The sequence below is a fragment of the Quercus lobata genome, chromosome 11 (genome assembly GCF_001633185.2).
Source record: "Quercus lobata isolate SW786 chromosome 11, ValleyOak3.0 Primary Assembly, whole genome shotgun sequence".
NCBI classification, from domain to species: Eukaryota; Viridiplantae; Streptophyta; class Magnoliopsida; order Fagales; family Fagaceae; genus Quercus; species Quercus lobata.
In genome coordinates this window covers 50,241,715-50,261,691 of record NC_044914.1, presented here as the reverse complement: position 1 = coordinate 50,261,691, position 19,977 = coordinate 50,241,715, and the positions used below count along the sequence as shown (strand labels likewise).

General features: G+C 33.5%; 3 protein-coding genes across 4 annotated transcripts; all 3 read left to right on the top strand.

The window, feature by feature from the left end:
* The first annotated feature begins 475 nt into the window (after window positions 1–475).
* On the top strand, window positions 476–2,632 carry LOC115969635 (heavy metal-associated isoprenylated plant protein 26-like). The gene is made up of 2 exons (XM_031089332.1): window positions 476–705; window positions 1,961–2,632. The coding sequence occupies exons 1-2, from the start codon at window positions 625–627 to the stop codon at window positions 2,339–2,341; spliced, it is 462 nt and encodes a 153-aa protein (XP_030945192.1). The 5' UTR covers window positions 476–624; the 3' UTR covers window positions 2,342–2,632.
* A 5,168-nt stretch (window positions 2,633–7,800) lies between these two features.
* On the top strand, window positions 7,801–12,322 carry LOC115968876 (WD-40 repeat-containing protein MSI3-like). Its single transcript, XM_031088407.1, has 6 exons — window positions 7,801–8,192; window positions 8,497–8,820; window positions 8,924–9,067; window positions 9,542–9,666; window positions 10,627–10,722; window positions 11,685–12,322. Exons 1-6 carry the CDS (start codon window positions 7,875–7,877, stop codon window positions 11,902–11,904), a joined length of 1,227 nt encoding a protein of 408 aa, XP_030944267.1. The 5' UTR covers window positions 7,801–7,874; the 3' UTR covers window positions 11,905–12,322.
* Window positions 12,323–14,242: 1,920 nt separating this feature from the next.
* On the top strand, window positions 14,243–18,551 carry LOC115968875. Of its 2 annotated transcripts, none has more exons than XM_031088405.1 (2): window positions 14,243–15,803; window positions 18,147–18,551. In XM_031088405.1, the coding sequence occupies exon 1, from the start codon at window positions 14,487–14,489 to the stop codon at window positions 15,747–15,749; it is 1,263 nt and encodes a 420-aa protein (XP_030944265.1). In that variant the 5' UTR covers window positions 14,243–14,486; the 3' UTR covers window positions 15,750–15,803; window positions 18,147–18,551. The 2 variants fall into 2 exon arrangements, with proteins under 2 accessions (XP_030944265.1, XP_030944266.1); XM_031088406.1 differs by lacking the exon at window positions 18,147–18,551 and adding an exon at window positions 17,394–17,415.
* Window positions 18,552–19,977: the final 1,426 nt, after the last annotated feature.

Sequence of the window (19,977 nt, the reverse complement as noted above, 5' to 3'; positions counted from 1 at the left end):
AAAAAAAAAAAAAAAAAAAAAAGAGTTTTCAATTCAAACACCGCAAGTCCCAAATCCAAGGATGGTTCCTCCACACACAGCCCATATTCACTGTGGACCCACCAATGAGCTAACCCAAAACCAATCACTGGGTCCCATTTCAAAAGCTCCCGGTCCCACAATCAAAGCCAAAGCCAAACACAGTGGGGTTCACTTCCCCAATTGGTCGGTCTGTGTGTGAAATGAGAATACTCACCTGCATGAATAGCCGCGTCAATTATCGAATCTCAAGCCAGCCTAACAAGGACACGTGGCGCAAACCAAGTACCCAAACAGAGTGACCGACGACTCAGGACTGTTTGGATTTGTTATTTTCAATCCCATCACTCTGTTTTCACCCCCCCCATAACCAAACAGCCCCTCAGATTTTCGATGTGGGACTACATACCATTCACACGCTAGAGCCAGCTTATAAAAGTAGAGGACCCCCTCACTGACTTTTGTGTGCCATACTTATCATTATCATTCTTATTAAACAGCAGCAACAACAACAACAAAAGCTTTCAAGATATTTTCTTTGCTCACAATTCCTATAATTCCCATTTCTTAAAGACACTCTTTTAGGTCCAATATCGAAGTGTGATAATGGGTGCTCTTGATCATTTTTCTCATCTCTTTGATTGCTCTACTAGCAGCTCCAAGCTCCACAAACGCAAGCAATTACAGGTATAACTATACTCTTAAATCTCTCAACCATTTCTTTTGATTTATTTATACATATATGAACTTCAATACTAGTGTTTGAGATGATCATCAAGCTTGGCTGAGTCTTTTCTTAGCTTTTTTCCAACTTAAAAAGACACGAGATTTTGATTAATTTTGGATGCTATATGTTTTGTACAGTGTCCTTTTTTACTTTTCGATCTAGTACAGTGTCCATTTTGTTCAAAAGAGAGTGACAAAGTTTCTAAATTTACTAGTTTAGACTAGATATAGTACATAGCTGATAGCACCTTGTTTTTTACTTCTTTGATTTGAATCTGTATCCTACTGTTTTGTTCTTGAAAAAGTTCCGAATATGGGTATTCTTTATGGCTTTATCTCTCAAGCCTGAGCTGAGATGGTGGAACAGAAGGTGTAGTTTCAGTTCGGTCCATCAAAAAAGTCTTTAATGTGCTCAGCTCTCACCTGAAAACCAGGCTGTGTAACGTGTAACTGGTTAAGGTGTCTTTCTGGAATATACCCATAATAGTCCAAAACTACAATGATGCTCTTTTGAGTGTTAGGCCCACCTAATTGATGACCTTTTCTTTTCACCTTTATTTTAAAATATTTATTTTAAAAAGCTAATTTATTATGTTATTTATTTTATTTTAATTTATTTATAATACAATCAATAAAAGTTTTAGGTTTTTTTTACATTATTTAAAATATTGGTTTTAATTTAAATTCAAAACTTAAATTATTTTTTTTATCTATCCATAACAGCAGCTTAAAAACACAACATTTTAAAGAAATGCTAAACTTTAAATTATAAGAGATTTACAAATTAAGTTGATAATGGGTTTGCTGTTCGATTTAGTTTTTTGTTATTACTTATTGCCTATTTGCTGAAATTTGGTCAAAAAATGATTTGGTGAAAGATGGATTTTTGAGCTTTTAATAAATTGTTTATAAACAAATGAATATGTCAATTTAAAATTTTTATTTTTTCAATATTTAAACACATAACATTTTAATTCATACGTATTTTCACAACATAATCAACTATACTAAAAATATCTGACCAAATTATCAAATTTTTTCACAATGGATTTTAAAATTGAAGTGATAAATTATCTCAAAAAAAAAAAATTTGAAGCCATAAATTTCTAATTGAACTAACTTCAATTTTCTTTGCATTTGTACACTAAAAATAAGCCCCAATAAAATTTTGCAACGTTTGAACTGATTGATGATTTTGGTTTTGTGATACGATCAGACGGTGGAGATCAAGGTAAAAATAGACTGTGAAGGATGCGAGAGGAGGGTAAGAAAGGCAGTGGAGGGAATGAAGGGTGTGAAGCAAGTGGACATACAGCGCAAAGCCCACAAGCTAACAGTCGTTGGATACGTTGAACCAGCGAAGGTAGTGTCACGTGTCCAACATCGAACGGGCAAGAAGGCCGAGCTCTGGCCATACGTGCCGTACGACGAAGTTGCCCACCCTTACGCCGCTGGGGTTTATGACAGAAGAGCCCCTGCCGGGTACGTGCGAAACCCAGACCAGCAAGTCTCGCAGCTGGCACGTGCCAGCTCGCTTGAGGTGCGGTACACCACAGCATTTAGTGATGAGAACCCAACTGCTTGTTCCATCATGTGAAATTTGAATGAAAAGAAAGATAGAAATTGTGACCTTTATTATTAATGATGAGGAAGAAGAAGATGGACTTTTTAATTAATGTTTTAGGACCCAAGATTTATAAATTTCTATTGGGTTTTGTGTGAAGTTGCAATTTTTATTTTTAATTTTTGGTCTTTTTAGGTCTTAGGTTCAAAAATGTTTCATTATGTTCTTTTTTGTTGTATACTTTTATGAATTGTATTGGTATGATTTCAATATTTTTTTTAAAGGAAAATTCTATGACTAGATCAATTTGACTAGTTTGTTGAAGATCAATATTCAATTCTGAAATTTTGATATTAAAACTTTGTTGCTTTGAATTTGGTGAGTAGTCCAGCTAAAAATTAGCTCATAGATCATAAACAATTACAAAAATAAAAAGTTGAGTTATTAGATCTTGATCAAATTAGCTGTGATATACGTTTATAGTGGTAGTTATATATAAAATTGTCATTATAAATCACACTTATTATTTCTTTGAATTGGGAGAGTAGTCCAGGTAAAAATTATCGAATGAATTGTTTAGATCTTAGATTCAAATGTTTCAATATGTTTTTTTTTTTGGGTATATTTTTATGAATTGTGTTGGTATAATTCCAAATTTTTTTATAGTGAAGTCTATAGATCAATTTGACTAGTTTGTTGAAAGATCAATATTCAATTCTAACATTATGAACCACAATTATTACCAAAAGGAAATTATAAGTTAGTTTGTTGAACATCAATAATCAATTCTAACATTAACCACACTTATTACCAAAAGGAAATCATTATAATTGATGGATCATAAACAATTTCAAAAAGAAAAAGTTGTGTTAGCTTGCTCAAGAGCTAATACATCACAACTAATCTTATGTATTGCTCAAGAGCTAATACATAAGATTTTGGCTTCTTTTAAGTAGTTTTTGGTTCCTTTGTTAATATAATTTGTTGATTATCAAAAAAAAAATGTGAATATATATTTGAGATGCAAATAAAATTTTGTAGTTAAAAGTCAATATGTACCACACTTATTACCCAAAAAAAAAAAAATCATTTTATAGATCATTATATTAATAATTTTAAAAAGAAAAAAGTTATGTTACTAGATCTTGATCAAAATAGGGTTTGCTTTTTTTTGAATTATTTGTAATACCCCTATACATAGGCATGTGCTTTTACAAGATAAACTTAGATCTCAAAGAATTTAATTTCACTATCTATCTATGACTAACATAAACTCGAACTTTCTTTTTTCATTAGTGTGAAATATGTATTTTTAGTATATATGTAAATTCTATGCCTCATTCCATAAAATTCTCAAAGTAGCTGTGTTCCATTTCTATCCATATGTTTGTCTTCATTCACTAAGTTGGCCCAACTATGAATGTGCAATTGTGTGTGATATGTCTCTCTCATTGTGGTATTGGATGGGTTTGGTGATATATGATGGTGGAGATCATAATTGCTCTAGTGGTCCATATTACTCTAAGCATACATAGACGTAGGTGGGGGATTGCTACCTGGGTAACATAATTGAAGCTTGAATAATCAAAGCTCAAGTATGGTCCACAAGTTTATATATATTCATATTGAGGATGGGTGACAGGATGCTAATCTTGTATCAACAAGCATGAATGACGCTTGACAAATCGGAAACGCGTGGTGGGAAAATTCTATGGTCCAATCATGCTCAATCCAAAACAACCGCTGTCATGAAGATATTTGTGTGATTTAGCATGAGTTTGGAAGGTGTCGAAAACGGAATTTAGCGTGTTTGCGTTTTAAATAGTGGGTTTCATGCACGGTTCACAGGATCCATAAGTACGAAATTCAATAAAATTTTCATTAAAACAGGGTCTCATGGTATTATTCACACATTTTAAAATTATTTTGTTACGGTATTTTTAGTTTTTAATTTTCAGCAATAAGTGATATTCAAACAAACACTTAACACAACTTAGTACTTTTATTATTAATAAATGAATAAAAAAAAGGAGATTTTCTGTGTGATACCTCGTGTTTTATCAGGTCTTGATATAGCTATTATCATGAGGTGTGAGCACAACATATTTGTTGAAGCACTACTTTTTGAACAACTTAACTCCTGCCAAGTGTCATACAAAACGATAAGTCAAAGGATTGTGTGTATATACAATAAATGTGGTATATCTATTTAGAGGTTTAAAAAAAAAAAAACTGCAATAATTCTCTCACTTTAATTATAGTCTGTAAAGTTTCTCCCAAAAAAAAAATAATAATTATAGTCTGTAAAGATAATAATATACTTTTTCTTTTTTCTTTATGTCAAATTAGTTTGATATGGTTACGTGCACCAATTCCATCAACTTCATGATCGATATGGATATGGTCGGTACTCGATCCACATAATCTACCTAGCAGGACAAAGCCAAATATCTTGATACTGGCTCAATTCAACAACCTAATAGAAACAAGGATGACATTAACTTGCTTTCCAAGATACTGATCAGCCTGCATTCCTAGATTTGTGGTAATAATTATGAGTTTATGACTACTATTTCTCATTACCTATGATAAAAATTTATAGGAACATAACGAGCCATAAAGATTATAAGGAGAAAAAAGAACAACATACGTACAACAAACCATTAAAATCACCTTACAATTTTTTTTTTTCTCTAAAAATATCCATTAACTTACACATCGGATAATTAATAGCCAGTAACACATCACTATCGATATAATCACTCATTTTGCAAATGTCTATTATTTATGTCAACTGTCCAATCAATGAATTTATCATTAATCATTACCAATAAAATATGTTACAAAAAATCAAAGATACTATTTTAACGAACATAAGTTATGAGTGTTTTCATAGGATTGTATTTTCCATGTTAAATGGTTATGTAAAAAAAATAAAGAAGAGAGTTTATTTTGGGGGAAAAGAAAAGTTCATCAGATATCATGAAATAGATAGATATATATATATATATATATATATTTAAGAATTACTACTAAAGGTGAAATGGATAAAGATGTTTGACATATTAGTTTATGAGTTATGAACAAGTAGTAGGCTAGTTCTTAACAAGAGCTACTGCTCTTTCCAGGAAATTGGAAAATCAATGTTAAAAGTTGTAAACCAACCGCCCAAATCTTGACCCCTAAAACTTTCTTTCTTTTTCAAAATGCATTTTAGGTTTTTCATATTTTATATTAGTTTCAAGTTTCAACACTTATACCCAAAAATGTTAAACAAATGACTAATTCTTTGGTTACATCCATTGCAGGACTGTACTAGGGGTCATTTTTTACAATTGCATCACGTAATCTTAGATTGGAAACCAAGTAACAATAACTGGGATTTTTCCTGTTTCCTTCTCGGAGATCCTTATGCATGACTCTTCTATGTACATCGCCATCACCATTGAGAAAGTAGAGAGTTTAAATATAGTTGGATTCTTAATCTCAATTGGCGGCGGTTTGAATGTGTAGCATTCTGAAAACATTTGACAAATTCAGATTGAAGGATAATCTTATTTTCCATCTACTTGACATAGTTGACACAAACATTTGCAAATTTATCAGTTCTTTATTTGTCGCATATTGCATTGTGTATGTATTGTTTGTAAAGAATAATCATAAGTTGACCCAAGTAAACTACGTAGCAATAAAAGAAGTCATTGTCAAACATAAAAAAAAAAAAAAAAAAAAAAAAAAGGTAGAAATTATGAAAAAAAAAAAATTGCAAATTGCCAAAGGACCAAAGTTATCCACTTGGAAATAAGTTAAATAACAGTCTGTGATATGCTAGACATGGGGTCTACTTTCTAGTACGTGAACATTACATGGTCATGTATCACATATTGATTTTTTTTTTTTTTTTTTTTTTAAATAGATAAAATATAAGAATGGTAAAGCAGAAATAATTTGTGAAAATTCTATCCCAATGTAACTATAATTGCTCCTTTCTCGTAGTTTATGCATGGCGAAAAGGAGCATTGGAATGGTCTTAGCTCTTGAATATTCAGACAATAAAAATAAAGATAAAGAAAGTAAAAAAAAAACATTGAAACGATTCGATTCGGAACTATTATATGTCCAAGGTCCAATATTGAAATAATTTCAAAGGTTTTCCTTTCCTCTCCTTAACTGACATCTTCGCATTAGAAAGACCATCTGTGGCCATAGATAACGGTATTTCCACAACAACGAAAGCACTTTTTCACTCTTTCATATACTAGGGGATTTCACTTGGAAAAGAAAATGTTCCATACTAATGCTAATGGATTCGGGTCCATAACCATGGGTTCTAGCCTTGACCACATACTCGAGCTTTGGATCGATACCCCGCCCACCTCCCTTCTCGTATTAACACACTCATGAATGAAATATCATTTTTTTCCGTGTTTCAGAATACGGTTAACCAACATGTTAACTAATCAATTACGATAAATTGGATCGGATTTTGCAGTTTTTTCTTCTGCAGTACCTCGACGAAATCAATCTTGTATCAGACTACTTGTCGTCTTGTAGTCGGATCCCCAAGTTTTTGGAATGTTCCAAATTCTACTTGAGCATCCAAATCTCTTGACATAAAGATAAAGAGATGGCTCCGTGTGCTCGGATTCATTATTTTGATTCCAATAAAAAGGAGCACTACCAAAGTGTTTCAAAGAAGGATTATCCAAAATCAATCCCCAAGGAGCTTATGTGGTAAGAGGGTTGCAACCTGCAAATGCTCGTTCATGTGGATTGAGCTATAATCTAACTTCAATATTCCACTTGAAGATTTGGTGATTCCAAGCAGTAAAAACTAAAAACTAAAAAGTAATAATCTTTAAGTTAAGACCATCACATCGTTGTTTCTTAAAGTTTGAATTCATTATCTAATGATTCTAACCCAGTAGTCATAACTTGCACCAAAACCTTAACCACAACAATGTCATATTGATTATTTAAACTTCAAAGAAAGAAAAATGCTCTATTTCATAACATTTTTGCTTCCAAAATAAACATCAACACTTTTAAGAACTAATGTGGTAACTCATAAGAGGGATAGTAAGAGGGTTACAAATGCTCATTCATATGGGTTGAGCCATAATCTAACCTCAATTCTACTTAAAGATCTAGTGGTTTGGAGTAGTGAAAAGTAATCATAACTATCGCCCGATCTGACACCTAACCCACAATTTGACACCGAAATCAATGCATATTGATTATTTCACAACATTATTTTTTTCCAAAAGAAAAATCTAACATCATTGACAAAACAGTAAAATTATTAATAGTATTTTTTGGACCCATCTTCTACATCCTTTTATTTGGACCTGGCACTTATAAACCTGAACTATGAATTTGCATTTTGGGCTTATCTAAACAATATAAAAGCCCACTGGCCCCAAAAAAAAGGTTGATTCTTCCAAGTTCCATTCTATACCATATATAAAACCCTCAAAACCCTCCCTTTCCCTTATTTCCCTCCATACCCATATATATATTTTTTTTTTCTGGCGGGAAACCGATATCCAACTCTCTCAGAAAAGAAATGGCGGAACAACAACGAGAAGACGAGCCGAGTCTGGTTCAATTAGAGGAAGAGTACACAGTGTGGAAGAAGAACTCGCCGTTCCTCTACGATTTGATCATATCCCACCCTATCGAATGGCCGTCTCTCACTGTCCAATGGGTCCCACAACCGCCCACCCACACCTCGGATTCATCTTTCGCCGTTCAAAAGCTCGTCTTCGGGACCCACACTTCCTCGGGTGTCCCTAATTTTCTCATGGTCGCCGATGCTCACCTTCCTAGCAAAGCTTCTGAAGCCAACATCAATGGCGATGCTGAAAACCCCCTCACACCTAAGGTCCGTGTTTTTTTTTTTTTTTTTTTTTTGTGGTTTTTATGCTTGTTTTGGAGAGTTATTTTGTGGGTGTTTAGTGTTTTTGTGAATTGTTTTGTGGGTCTTTTTGTATTTTGATATTTTTATGAATTTTTTGTGCGTACCAAGTGTTTGTTAAAATGTCTAGCTGAGTTTATTTATATGAACCGAGTCTTTGGTGGTTTCATGGGCAAAAAAATGACTCAAGAGTATTCCTTTCAAGAATTGTTTCGTGGGTACTCAGTGTTGAGATTTCAAGGTTTGATTGTTTTGTTTGGAATGTTTGTAGGTGGAGGTGACGCAGAAGATACGTGTTGATGGAGAAGTGAATAGGGCACGGTGTATGCCACAGAACCCGGTAGTTGTGGGTGCAAAGACAAGTGGGTGTGATGTGTATGTATTTGATTGTAGCAAGCAATTGGAGAAGCAACAAGGGGGTGACTGTGAGCCTGATTTGAGGTTAAGGGGTCATGATATGGAAGGGTATGGGTTGTCTTGGAGTCCCTGTAAGGAGGGATACCTCTTGAGTGGCTCGCATGACTGTAAGATATGTATGTGGGATGTGTCTGCTGCGGCTCAAGATAAGGTGCTTGATGCATTGCATGTTTACAAGGTAATTTTCCAAGTCAAATTTTACATATTGGTGGTTGATGTTGGTGTGTTAGTCATGCTGCTTTTGATACTTTGTTTATGGGACTTGCGAATGTATCTCACAGGCTCATGAAATGTTGGTGGAAGATGTATCCTGGCATTCAAAGAATGAAAATTTGTTTGGGTCTGTGGGGGACGATTGTCATTTGATGATTTGGGACTTGCGCACAAACCAACCCCAACAATCTGTCAAAGCTCACGAGAGAGAGGTGACAATCTTGAAAGCATATTCATTTCTGTGACAGTGGCTCTCCAATTGTTTATGTCTTACCTACCATGTGCTCTAAATTTTCTGTGAATTTTTTTCTGAATTTCCATAATAATAAGTGTGCTGGATGCATTTTATTTTGTTTTGTCCTCAGCAAAAAAAAATAAAAAATAAAAATAAAAATAATAATAATAATAATAATAATAATAATAATAATTGTGTTTTATTGATGCAATTAATTATAAGGTCTTGGGAAAGCCTGCTGGTTAGTTTATGTATAACATATATACTAGCAAGTTCTGTTTCGTAGTGTCAACCAACCTTTGTTACTGATGTTGAATTGAGATCTTTGTTACCCTCTGTCTCTCTCTGCATCTCCATCTCTTGAAATGCAAACATTGTTGGCCTCTGATTTTCTGCAATTCTTGGTTCTAGTATGAATATTATGGAGATGATTCTTTTATGGTGATTCCAGGTGAACTATCTTTCTTTCAATCCTTACAATGAATGGATATTGGCTACAGCATCTTCAGATACCACCATTGGTCTCTTTGATACAAGGAAGCTAAGCGTGCCACTGCATGTTTTAAGCAGTCACACGTATGCTCTTCTTCATATTTCGGTATCATGAGTGAATTATCTGTGAATGACCTGCCCTTTGTTTGCCCCAATCCCCCCCCCCCCCCCCCCCCCCCCTCTTCCTCTTTTTCTCTTGCAAAGCCAATTCCTTTGCCAATTTTAATAACATTTATTCTCAAATGTGTGCTTCTCTTAATGGCTATTGTAGTTGAAACTATCATCTATGCAATATTTTCATCATGTCAGAATTCTTGCCAACTCCCCAAAATAGACAGACTAAAAAGTTCTTATAAATAATTTTTAATGAATTATGGGCTGTGAAAATGAAGTGATATTTGGCTTTTGGTGCACCTTTAGTCAGTATATTACTTTGAAATCAAATCTGTTGACAAAATTAAACTATTTTACATGTTCAAAGTATGTGTAGTATGTATATCAAGAACTAATTTTTAATTGATTCTTGAAGCAGTGGTTCCATTTTTTGCATGGTAGTCAATAAGTTCTTGGTGAAACCCCTCATTTTCTTGTTCTCTTAAGAGCTAATAATATTGATATCCTTGATATTTCCTTGAATGCTGGGGGTCTATACTGTTAAGTTTAGACTTCCATGTGCCATTAGATTATAACATTTTTTGACTCATTTTTGTCTAGCAATGGAATTACGGTTATAGATTATCATTATCTCAAACTTTGTTTCTTGGGAGTGTTAAGTGCAAACTGATACTTTTGCTGCTTGGTCAATTGATTGATTTACTCTTTAACAAACTAATATGGCACAAGAGAAGCAAATTATACTTGCTTGACATCTTGGTTGATACTCAAATGTGTTTATATGATTCTCTATTTTATGTTCTTACCATAGTTTGACATTGTATTCTTTTATGCCAAGAAATCTCTGTGGGTCTTGTCATATTGTTTTGAGATAAATTAGAGTATGAAGTATGGAATGGCAATATCTCACCCTGGATATGTTTCTTACAGGGAGGAAGTCTTCCAGGTAGAATGGGACCCTAATCATGAAACCGTGCTGGCATCATCTGCTGATGATAGAAGGTTGATGGTTTGGGATCTTAACAGGTACTGCACATCAGGACTAGCTGTTAGAAATATCCTCAGTTTTATTTCCTTCTTTTTTTAAAAATAAAAATAAAAAAACATTTACAGCCACTATATATTTTTCTTACTTCTATTTATTTCTTTATGCAACATTTGGTTGATTGAGTACAGGACATTAGCACCTGCCATTTCAGATATGTCTCATAATTGGACTGACTTGGGAATCGAATATAGTTGACTTACCCAACCATACAGTCACCACTGTTATATTTTGCTCTAGACAAAATGATGGAAGGCGTATAATAGGAATACCAGATAAAGCTATCAGTAATTATTCTCAGTGGAACCTCTTGCTGAACATGTGGTCGATGCATGCATTAATCACAATCGTTTAAATACTTTGTCATGAAATTTATTTGCATATCATCTCTGTCTGGTTGATGTTTGACACTTCCCTTACCACAATCTATGAATCTTGATTAGTATACGTTAAATCATGCATAATGATAATTAAGAAGCAATTTTGGCATTTAAATATTAGCTTTTTCTAGCTATTATTAATCTTTAATTTCAATATTGATGTGGTTTCATCTTATTACCAAATACAAACTGAATTGTCCTCCAAACTGGTTTGGCCCACTATGTGGCTGTTTACAAGACCATCCTTGTATACTATTGGTCTGTGACTTGTTAAGATTTATTTAATCTCATGTGATTTAATACACATGGAAGGTATTATGAATCGCTACATAATGGGTTGGAGGACTCCTCCAACTTGCTTTAGAGAAAACTTTGTCCATTTCCAAAACTTCATTGAAATTTCGGGAAGCTATTTCTTGGTAGAAATTTTACAGAAAGGAATTAAAGTTATGGTGTCCTCTTATTTTTGAAGTATATCATACTGAGTTTAGATTCATATATTTGTTTGAGTTTTGCACACAATGAATCTTTTGCCTTGTCTAACTGTTACGTAATGCCTTCAGGATTGGAGATGAGCAATTAGAGGGAGATGCTGAAGATGGTCCTCCAGAGCTTCTATTTTCCCACGGGGGTCACAAGGCAAAGATATCAGATTTCTCATGGAATAAGTATCAACCATGGGTCATTGCGAGTGTAGGCGATGACAACACTGTTCAGGTCTGGCAAATGGCTGAGAGTATATATCGAGAAGACGATGATGACGTGCAAGATGCTGATGACTAATTATGGATGTGGTCCCTTGCTCTAAAGTCAATCTTTCACTAGTTTTAGGTGGAACAGGCAATCTTTTACTTTCAGTTTCAGTTGTAGTTGCGAGCTTTAGGTGGAAACCACATTTTCAACTTTTGCTCGAAATGATCACCAAACTTGAAAATTCTGTAGATTCTGGAGTCCTTAATATATTGATGTGTGGTAACATTGTCAGTTAGGAACCATCTTAGGTGTTCTGTCTTCTGGGTCAGAACATCTTGGGGTTCCATACTGTAGTGATAATTCTGTATGTTCTTTTGATTTACATCCTCTTGTTATGGTTTTTGCAGAGCCCTAGTGCTCCCACTGGGATCACTTATGTTTTGTTTTTTTTCTTTTTCCAGCCATTATCAGTATATCCTTGTTAGAAAGACAATAATTATTTCATGCATATTGTACATATATTATCTCTTTTTCTTACCTGTGGGCTTCACACTTAAGATAGGGTTTCTTAAGGTTCTAGTTTGTTATGAGCTTCCTCTCTGGGACACTTTACCATACCAAGGTCCATTTGAAATGGATCACATTAGCCATTACATTCTTTGTTAATGGTGTGCTTGGTTTTTGGCATATGCTCCCCATGCTTAGTATTATCTAGCATATCATTCTTCGTAATGTTCATGAGAAGTGCAATCGACAAGGGGTCCTTCGTATTCATTAGTGAATGAAGATCATATTAACCTACGCTATCAATGGGTCGATTCTCTAACCTTGTTATCTACTGTGCTATCGATGGATAGTGATTAAAAAAACCTACGCATCAATGGGTTGGTTCAGTATCTGAGTTTGATTTTGAAGCGGATAAAACATTATCATAAAAAATAATATCCGATGATTTGAATTCCAATGCTCCTTCCTGCTTGCCCCAGATTAGTTGTGCATCTTTGTAAACTCAACTTTCAAGGGATCATTATTTATTGGTTTGTATAATTCACATAAAAGCATAATTTATCCAACACTAATTAAAAAAATTTCAGAAAGACGTTGGTTTCTTAAGGTAATTTTGAAAAGTATCATTTTATAAACTTATTTTGGAATGTGGACATCTTTTGTGGGACATCTCCCAAAGAAAACATGAGACTAGAATCAATTCAATTTCTTCCATCCAAAAAAAAAAAAAAATCAATTTCACATGATTTTAGAAATAAATCATGGAATTTTCTATGTTTACAAATAATAATCTTAACCTGTGCTGTGAAAATTTAGCCTTTTTAATTAAAAAAATTAATTTCTATTATCTGTATATATTAAGAGGATTCAGAAAGTTAGTTTTTTTTTTTTCTTGTCAAAAATACCCCTAAATTAATTAAGCAACAACTTAAAAATGAGATTAAAATAGTAAATTGGCAAAAGAAAGTTAGTTATTGCTTTATTTACTGTCAAAAATATCCCTACCTAAAACTTAAAAATGAGGTTAAAATAGTAAATTGACAAAAATAATAAATTTTTACTTCTACATTGAAATATCTTCCTGCTTCTAATAAACTCCTACTTTTAGGTTGATTTAAATTCCTACTTCTACTCATTAATTCCCTACAAAATAGAATCACTCTTTTATTAGTTTTAAAATTCCTCCAATCTACAAAACTTATCCCACGTATTCATTTTTTTTTTTTTATCTTCCTGCTTCTAATAAACTCCTACTTTTAGGTTGATTTAAATTCCTACTTCTACTCATTAATTCCCTACAAAATAGAATCACTCTTTTATTAGTTTTAAAACTCCTCCAATCTACAAAACTTATCCCACATATTCATTTTTTTTTTTTACCCAAAAAATAAAAGAGACTCAGAGTCTAGTAGTATATTATTTGGTTTCCTATTCGAATTATTTAATTAAGATCAAAACTCATTCACAACTTTAGAGTAGGTATAACCACTTTTGTCATGATAGTTAATATATATATATATATATATATTATATAAGTGCTTCTAGGGTGTGAGGAGTAAGGACTGAAATTCAAGTATTTAGGTAGTAACTTCACAAACATATTATTACCCTTATTATTTATGGTAAAATCAATCCTTAAAACAGGTATATATTATTATTATTTATGGGTAAAATGACTAAAATCATTCCGTATGGCCAAATCAATCTCCAGGCTTCCGTATGGATTTTCATTTATAGGATAATTACAAGCATTTGAAAAATAAAGAAATTACTGCAACAAACAGAGATAAACTCTAGTTATCTGCTGTGCGACTTTTTTTTTGGTAAAGGACTTTTATCTTCAATAGCTTCAACAGATGGTGTTTTACTAGGACTCATATTCTTATTCTTAACACTTCTACCCAACAACAACAACAACAAATGGTGTTATACTAGGATTCGTATCCTATTGCAATGGGAAATAGGATAGCTTAACGTGGCCTTTTATTTTAACCAAATTGCCGAACCCATTATATTTGTTAGAACTTCCCCGCCCGAAGTGCATGCACCGACCCCAAAATCCTATATATATATATAGGGAAAGGCGGAGGCCAGTCCTCAATATGTTTTTATCCCTCTAGCTCAGCTCTCTTAGATAAAATTTTCCATTGGAGTAGTTTCTAGAGATGGAGATGGAGAAGAAAGAAGGTGTTTGGGCAGATGAAGAAGAACGCTATAAGATCGCATTCTGTGGGTTTGTTAACGCAGAATCTGCAGGCTTATCTGAGAGAGAGGTATCAGGTCCCCCCGTAGGATGGTTTGTCATCAACGTCCCAGATACAGACTGTCTTCCTCTCTATCCTTCTTCTTATCTGTCAAAGTTGAAGATGAGAGAAAAGGGAAACAAAGCAAAGGAAAAGAAAAAAGTTTTGAGCACGGACCAGCCTCTGAAACCAATTTCGGTAAGCTTTTGTAACCTCTACAACCACAATGCAGCAATAGGGTCACATTTGTATTCTCTTGGCGGCCCGGAAGATGTTTTTTCTAATTCTTCCGAAGATAGCATCGTGTCTTGGAGACTAGACCTTAACTCTCCTAGTGATGGTTGGAAACGCGGTTCTAACATGAATGTTTCTAGATGGGATCCTCAAACACTGGTTTTGGATGGCAAGTTGTATGCTTTAGATTCTCTTCTTACTGATTCTCCACCATCTGAATGTGGGTGGATGGAGGTTTTTGATCCCGACTCAGCGACATGGGAATCCTTGCCTAATCCTCCGTCTCCTCCACCATCTTGTCATCAAATTCGTCACAATGATTTTACTTGCGCGGTTCTTGAATCCAAGAAGGAGATTCTTTTGGCTAAACACTTTGTTAACGATGATGATAACCTTTACTTTTTTACATTATATGCTTTCGATGTCGTGACTCGATGTTGGACAACACTTAAGCCCCTAAAGCGCAAATTGTATGGTTGCTTTCCTCCTTCTGATGATAGAAGAGCTGTAGCTGTTGGTACTACTCTCTATTGGGGTGCTGTCTCTCAAGACTCGCACGAATTATATCTTTTCTATGTACAAGCTTATGATCTAGACAAGGATGTGTGGCTCCTTGGACGTCTCAACACTCGCCCACTTTTTGGGAAGCATGAAGGTCCCCGATCTTTTGACCGTTCACCTCGTTTGCTCCATTTACGTGATCACATTTTCTGCCTTCTCTTGCACGCCTACTCTTCTTCTCCTACTACTAGTTACCTTTATTGTCTCATAGTTAACATTGAACCAACATCATCACCAATATTATCTGATGATGATGACGACGAAGAAGAAGAAGAAGAAGAAGAAGATGATCAACTCCACAAGTTGAAGTTGAGTATTTCTATTATCTCTGTCCAAAAGTATCCCCTGAATGAAGTTTATTCCCTCTGGGATAATGTGTTGCTGCCATAGTGTTAGCCGTTGATGGAAGTGGCTCCTCCTCTGCAGATGTGATGTTTACCTTAGGTGCTTACATGTTTTGATTTTTTTTTTCCTGATGATGTGATTTTGCTGTATTGTAAACTTTAGATTTTCATTCTAGTAGATGTCTTTCTTTGATGATTCAATTTTTCTCTTTGTTGAAAATTGATATGATGTGTGGGGGTTGAGCACTATATGTGGTTGTTTTAATTGATTATGATTGTGAAATTTGACAACCTTTTTGTTATTTTCCTTTAATTTTTCCTAGTTGCTGGGCTTGCCAGATTATAGAGATATGGACTTTTTCTTTGCATGCTTTGGCGTTTGCAATTTCCTGACTGTTTACAGTTTAAAGCAGAGAGTGCAGCGATTAGTGAATATTGCTTCTCCACTCCCTTCAAATCCAAAATTCCAAACCCCAATTACATAATATTATCCTTAGCTCACGAACCTCTCCCTCTGTCTCTGTCTCTGTGTGCCTGACTGATAAGTGTGTATAATTCATATGAAAGATTTTAAACCCATCGTCTATTCAGTGAGTGTGACACTTGAATTATGATTTAGCTTTGTACAAGGTACTTTGTCAATTATTTGGGTGATTAATATGTAAATGGAGTGGGTATTTGGTAGTGATTTATCTAAAATTAAAGAAGTTCATTCTCTCTCTCTTTCTCTTATTCTTTTGAGTAGAATTATTTACAGAATAACAATAATACCTGCAGGAGTTAATCATCAAAATCCTTAAATATGCAAGTAAATAAATGGTGTTTATAAATTTAGAGGTTTTTTGCAGCACAAAATCATGAAGTTGTGCAAATTGTCTATCTTAGCAGATGTTGATGCTGCTGACATTTCTAAGAACACTTACTGGCCAGCCATAGATAAAAAAATCATTAATATTTGGTTGTTAATACTTAATATGACCTTTTGGTTTAGCAATGCAATTTAAAAATTCTTGCAGCTGTGTTTTTGTGGCAGAGTAATGAGAAAATGATTTAAGATGATTCAATGTGGCATATATGCGTATAAGTCTTTTTTTTTTTTTTTTTTAGTGCACTCTGTTCATATAACACTAGTAAACCATCCTTGTAATCCAGAGTGATATATATATGACTCTGGCGGATCTCTTGGTGTCAGAATTAAAAATTTTTAGTGTAGTGGAGCTGCAGGGCTAAATAGAGTTTAATGGCAGAACCCCAAAATTTGAAGCCTGGTTTAAGCAGTTAAAGTTAAGGTCTTGTTTAATTAATTAGCATCCGTCACCATCTTGAAATGAATTGTTGGTTTTGGGTGCCTGTTGGGTCATTATAATTATTTATCTGAGAAATGTCACTGCATATGATGTATAAATATGTACACATGTAGGAATGTATGCCTGTACATATGTTACTTGCATTAGGGCCAAATGTGTTGAACCTACCCATTGTGAGATTAACCTCACGCACTGTGTGTTCTCATTCCATTGTTTCAAATTTTTGTTTTGCAGAAGGGAAGTAGTATCTTAACTCTTATTTTAAGTTTACTATGCTATTTGCTTCAATATCTGAGTAAAAGATATTATTGATTTTTGTTTTTGAAAAAAGAGCTAGGCTAATGAAATTAATCCTGGTGGTTTATATATTTGTTTGTATGTAGGAAATAAGAATGAGAATTTACCAATGCCCACTTTGTTCTGCTTCTTTACCTTAATTCCACTCAAGATTTTTACAGCAGAGCAGATTTGATGTGTATCTTACTTTTCTCCACATGCTTTTCCCCACATAAATCTTTCTGATTCACGAACTTTGTTGCTACTAAAGAAGTGGAATCATAAAATTCTCTTTAATTTAATTTTCTTGCATATCATCTCTGTCTAGTTTGATGCTTGACACTTCCCTTATCATAATCTATAAATCATGATTAGTATACATTCAACCATGCATAATGATAATTTAGAAGCAAGTTTGGATTTTTTTTAGCAAATATTAATCTTTTCTTTCATTATTGAGGTGCTTTTGTATTAATGCCAAACACGACAAAATTTTCCTCCAAACTGGTTTGACCCACTGTTTGGCTATTAACAAGACCATCCACGTGAACCATTGGTCTTGTGACTTGTTTAGATTCAATTCATAATTCATGCAATTTAAGACATGTGGATAGTCTTACAAATCTCTACATAATGGGTTGGAGAACTCCTCCAACTTGCTTTGGAGAAAAATTTTTCCATTTCCAAAAACTTAAAAAATGAAACTTTGGGAAGCTATTTCTTGATAGGTATTTTACAGAAAAGCATTAAAGTTATGGTGTCCTCTTATTTTTGAAGTGTAAGTTCAGATTTATATATTTTTTAGACTTTTGCACACAATGAATGTTTTGCCTTGTCTAATTGTTGCGTAATGCCTTTAGGATTGGAGATGAACAGTTAAGAGGGAGATGCTGATGATGGTCCTCCAGAGCTTCTATTTTCCCATGGGATCACAAGGCAAAAATATCAGATTTCTCGTGGAACAAATATCAGCCATGGGTCATTGAGAGTGTAGGTGATGATGAGACTGATCAGGTCTGGCAAATGGCTGAGAGTTTATATTGAGAAGACGATGATGACATGCAAGCTGCTGATGACTAACCGTGGATGTGGTCCATTGCTCTAAAGTCAATCTTTCACCTTGAGGTTTAGGTGGAATAGGCAATCTTTCACCTGAAGTTATGAGGTTTACGTGAAAATCAAGATTGTTAAAATCGGGATCCTACGTACAATCATTGAAGGTAGGTGGGATCGTAGATCGTAGGATCAGATCGTGAATCGTGAGATCCTACATATTTTCAAATTTAAAGCAAAAAACATATTGATAACAACTTTGTATGTTGAATAATCACGAAAATTATAAATTCATTTATAAAAAAACTAAGATTTGCATCATATGATGTAATTTGCATGTCATACATCGCTAAATCTATACTAACGAAACAATAATATTTAAATTTTGACCCAATGTATCTAAAAAGTTCAATAAATGTTTAATTAGCAACCAAATATCAAAATATTTATCAAAACATATGGAAAATATTTTCTAAGTTCTAAGTTCCAAGTTTGAAATCCAAAACAAGTTAGCAAATGGATACTAGCTAACTACAATATGAAATTCAAAAACAAGATCAATATTAAGGTGAAGCGAACATTTAATTATTCCAATTTTAAGGTTCTTATAACTACTGTCTTAAATTCTTAATCATCATCATCCATTTTATTATCTATGTAAACATTATATATTTGTATACTAGAGCTGCAAAAGACATCAAGATACAATTTCACACTCAACTATTCAAGTTATTCCACTTAGCAACAATTAAAAAGTATGTTAAAAAAAATCAATCAATCAATATACAAATACAAACATAATTGATAAATATATATATAAAAAAAATATATATATTTTAGTAATATTAGAACACAAATTAATATATTGATCAAACAAATTTAACAACATTATAACTTAAAATGCTACAAAGCCAACATCAAATTCTCCATTTAGAAATGATGAAACATTCCTTCATTTTGATAACAAGTGAACTAAAAACTAGAAAATATTTGCTTAAGTTAACATAATTTTATAAAAAATAAAATAAAAAGTCATACCATCACAACATGAAAAAATAATAACCCTTAAAACTTCATCAAAACAAAAAATTTATCAAAAAAAAAAAAAAACCAAAAATTTATGTTTTTGGTAGGATTGGTAGGATCCCAATCCTACCAGTTTTATGATCATAGTGCAATCCTAAACATTTTGATAAGAGAGAATCATAAAATCGTATGATTCTACAATTCAGATCGCGATTTTACCAACCATGGTGGAAACCATATTCAACTTTTTGCTTGAAATAATCACCAGACTTGAAAATCTAGTAGATTCTGGGGTCCTCATATATAAATTGTCATGCGGTAACATTGTTAGATTAGAACCATCTTGGATGCTGTGTCTTTTTGGTCAGAACATCTTGGGTTTCCAAACTGTAATGACAACCCTAAATGTTCTTTTGATTTACATCCTCTTGTTATGGGTTTTTGCAGTGCCCTTGTGCTCCCACTGGGATCGTTTAAGGCTTGTTTTTTCTTTCTCCAGCGATTATCAGTAAATCCTTGTTAGAAAAACAATAATTATTTCATGCATACTGAACATATATTATCTATGGCTTCAAACTTAATAGAAAGGTTTCTTATAGTTCTAGTTTGTTA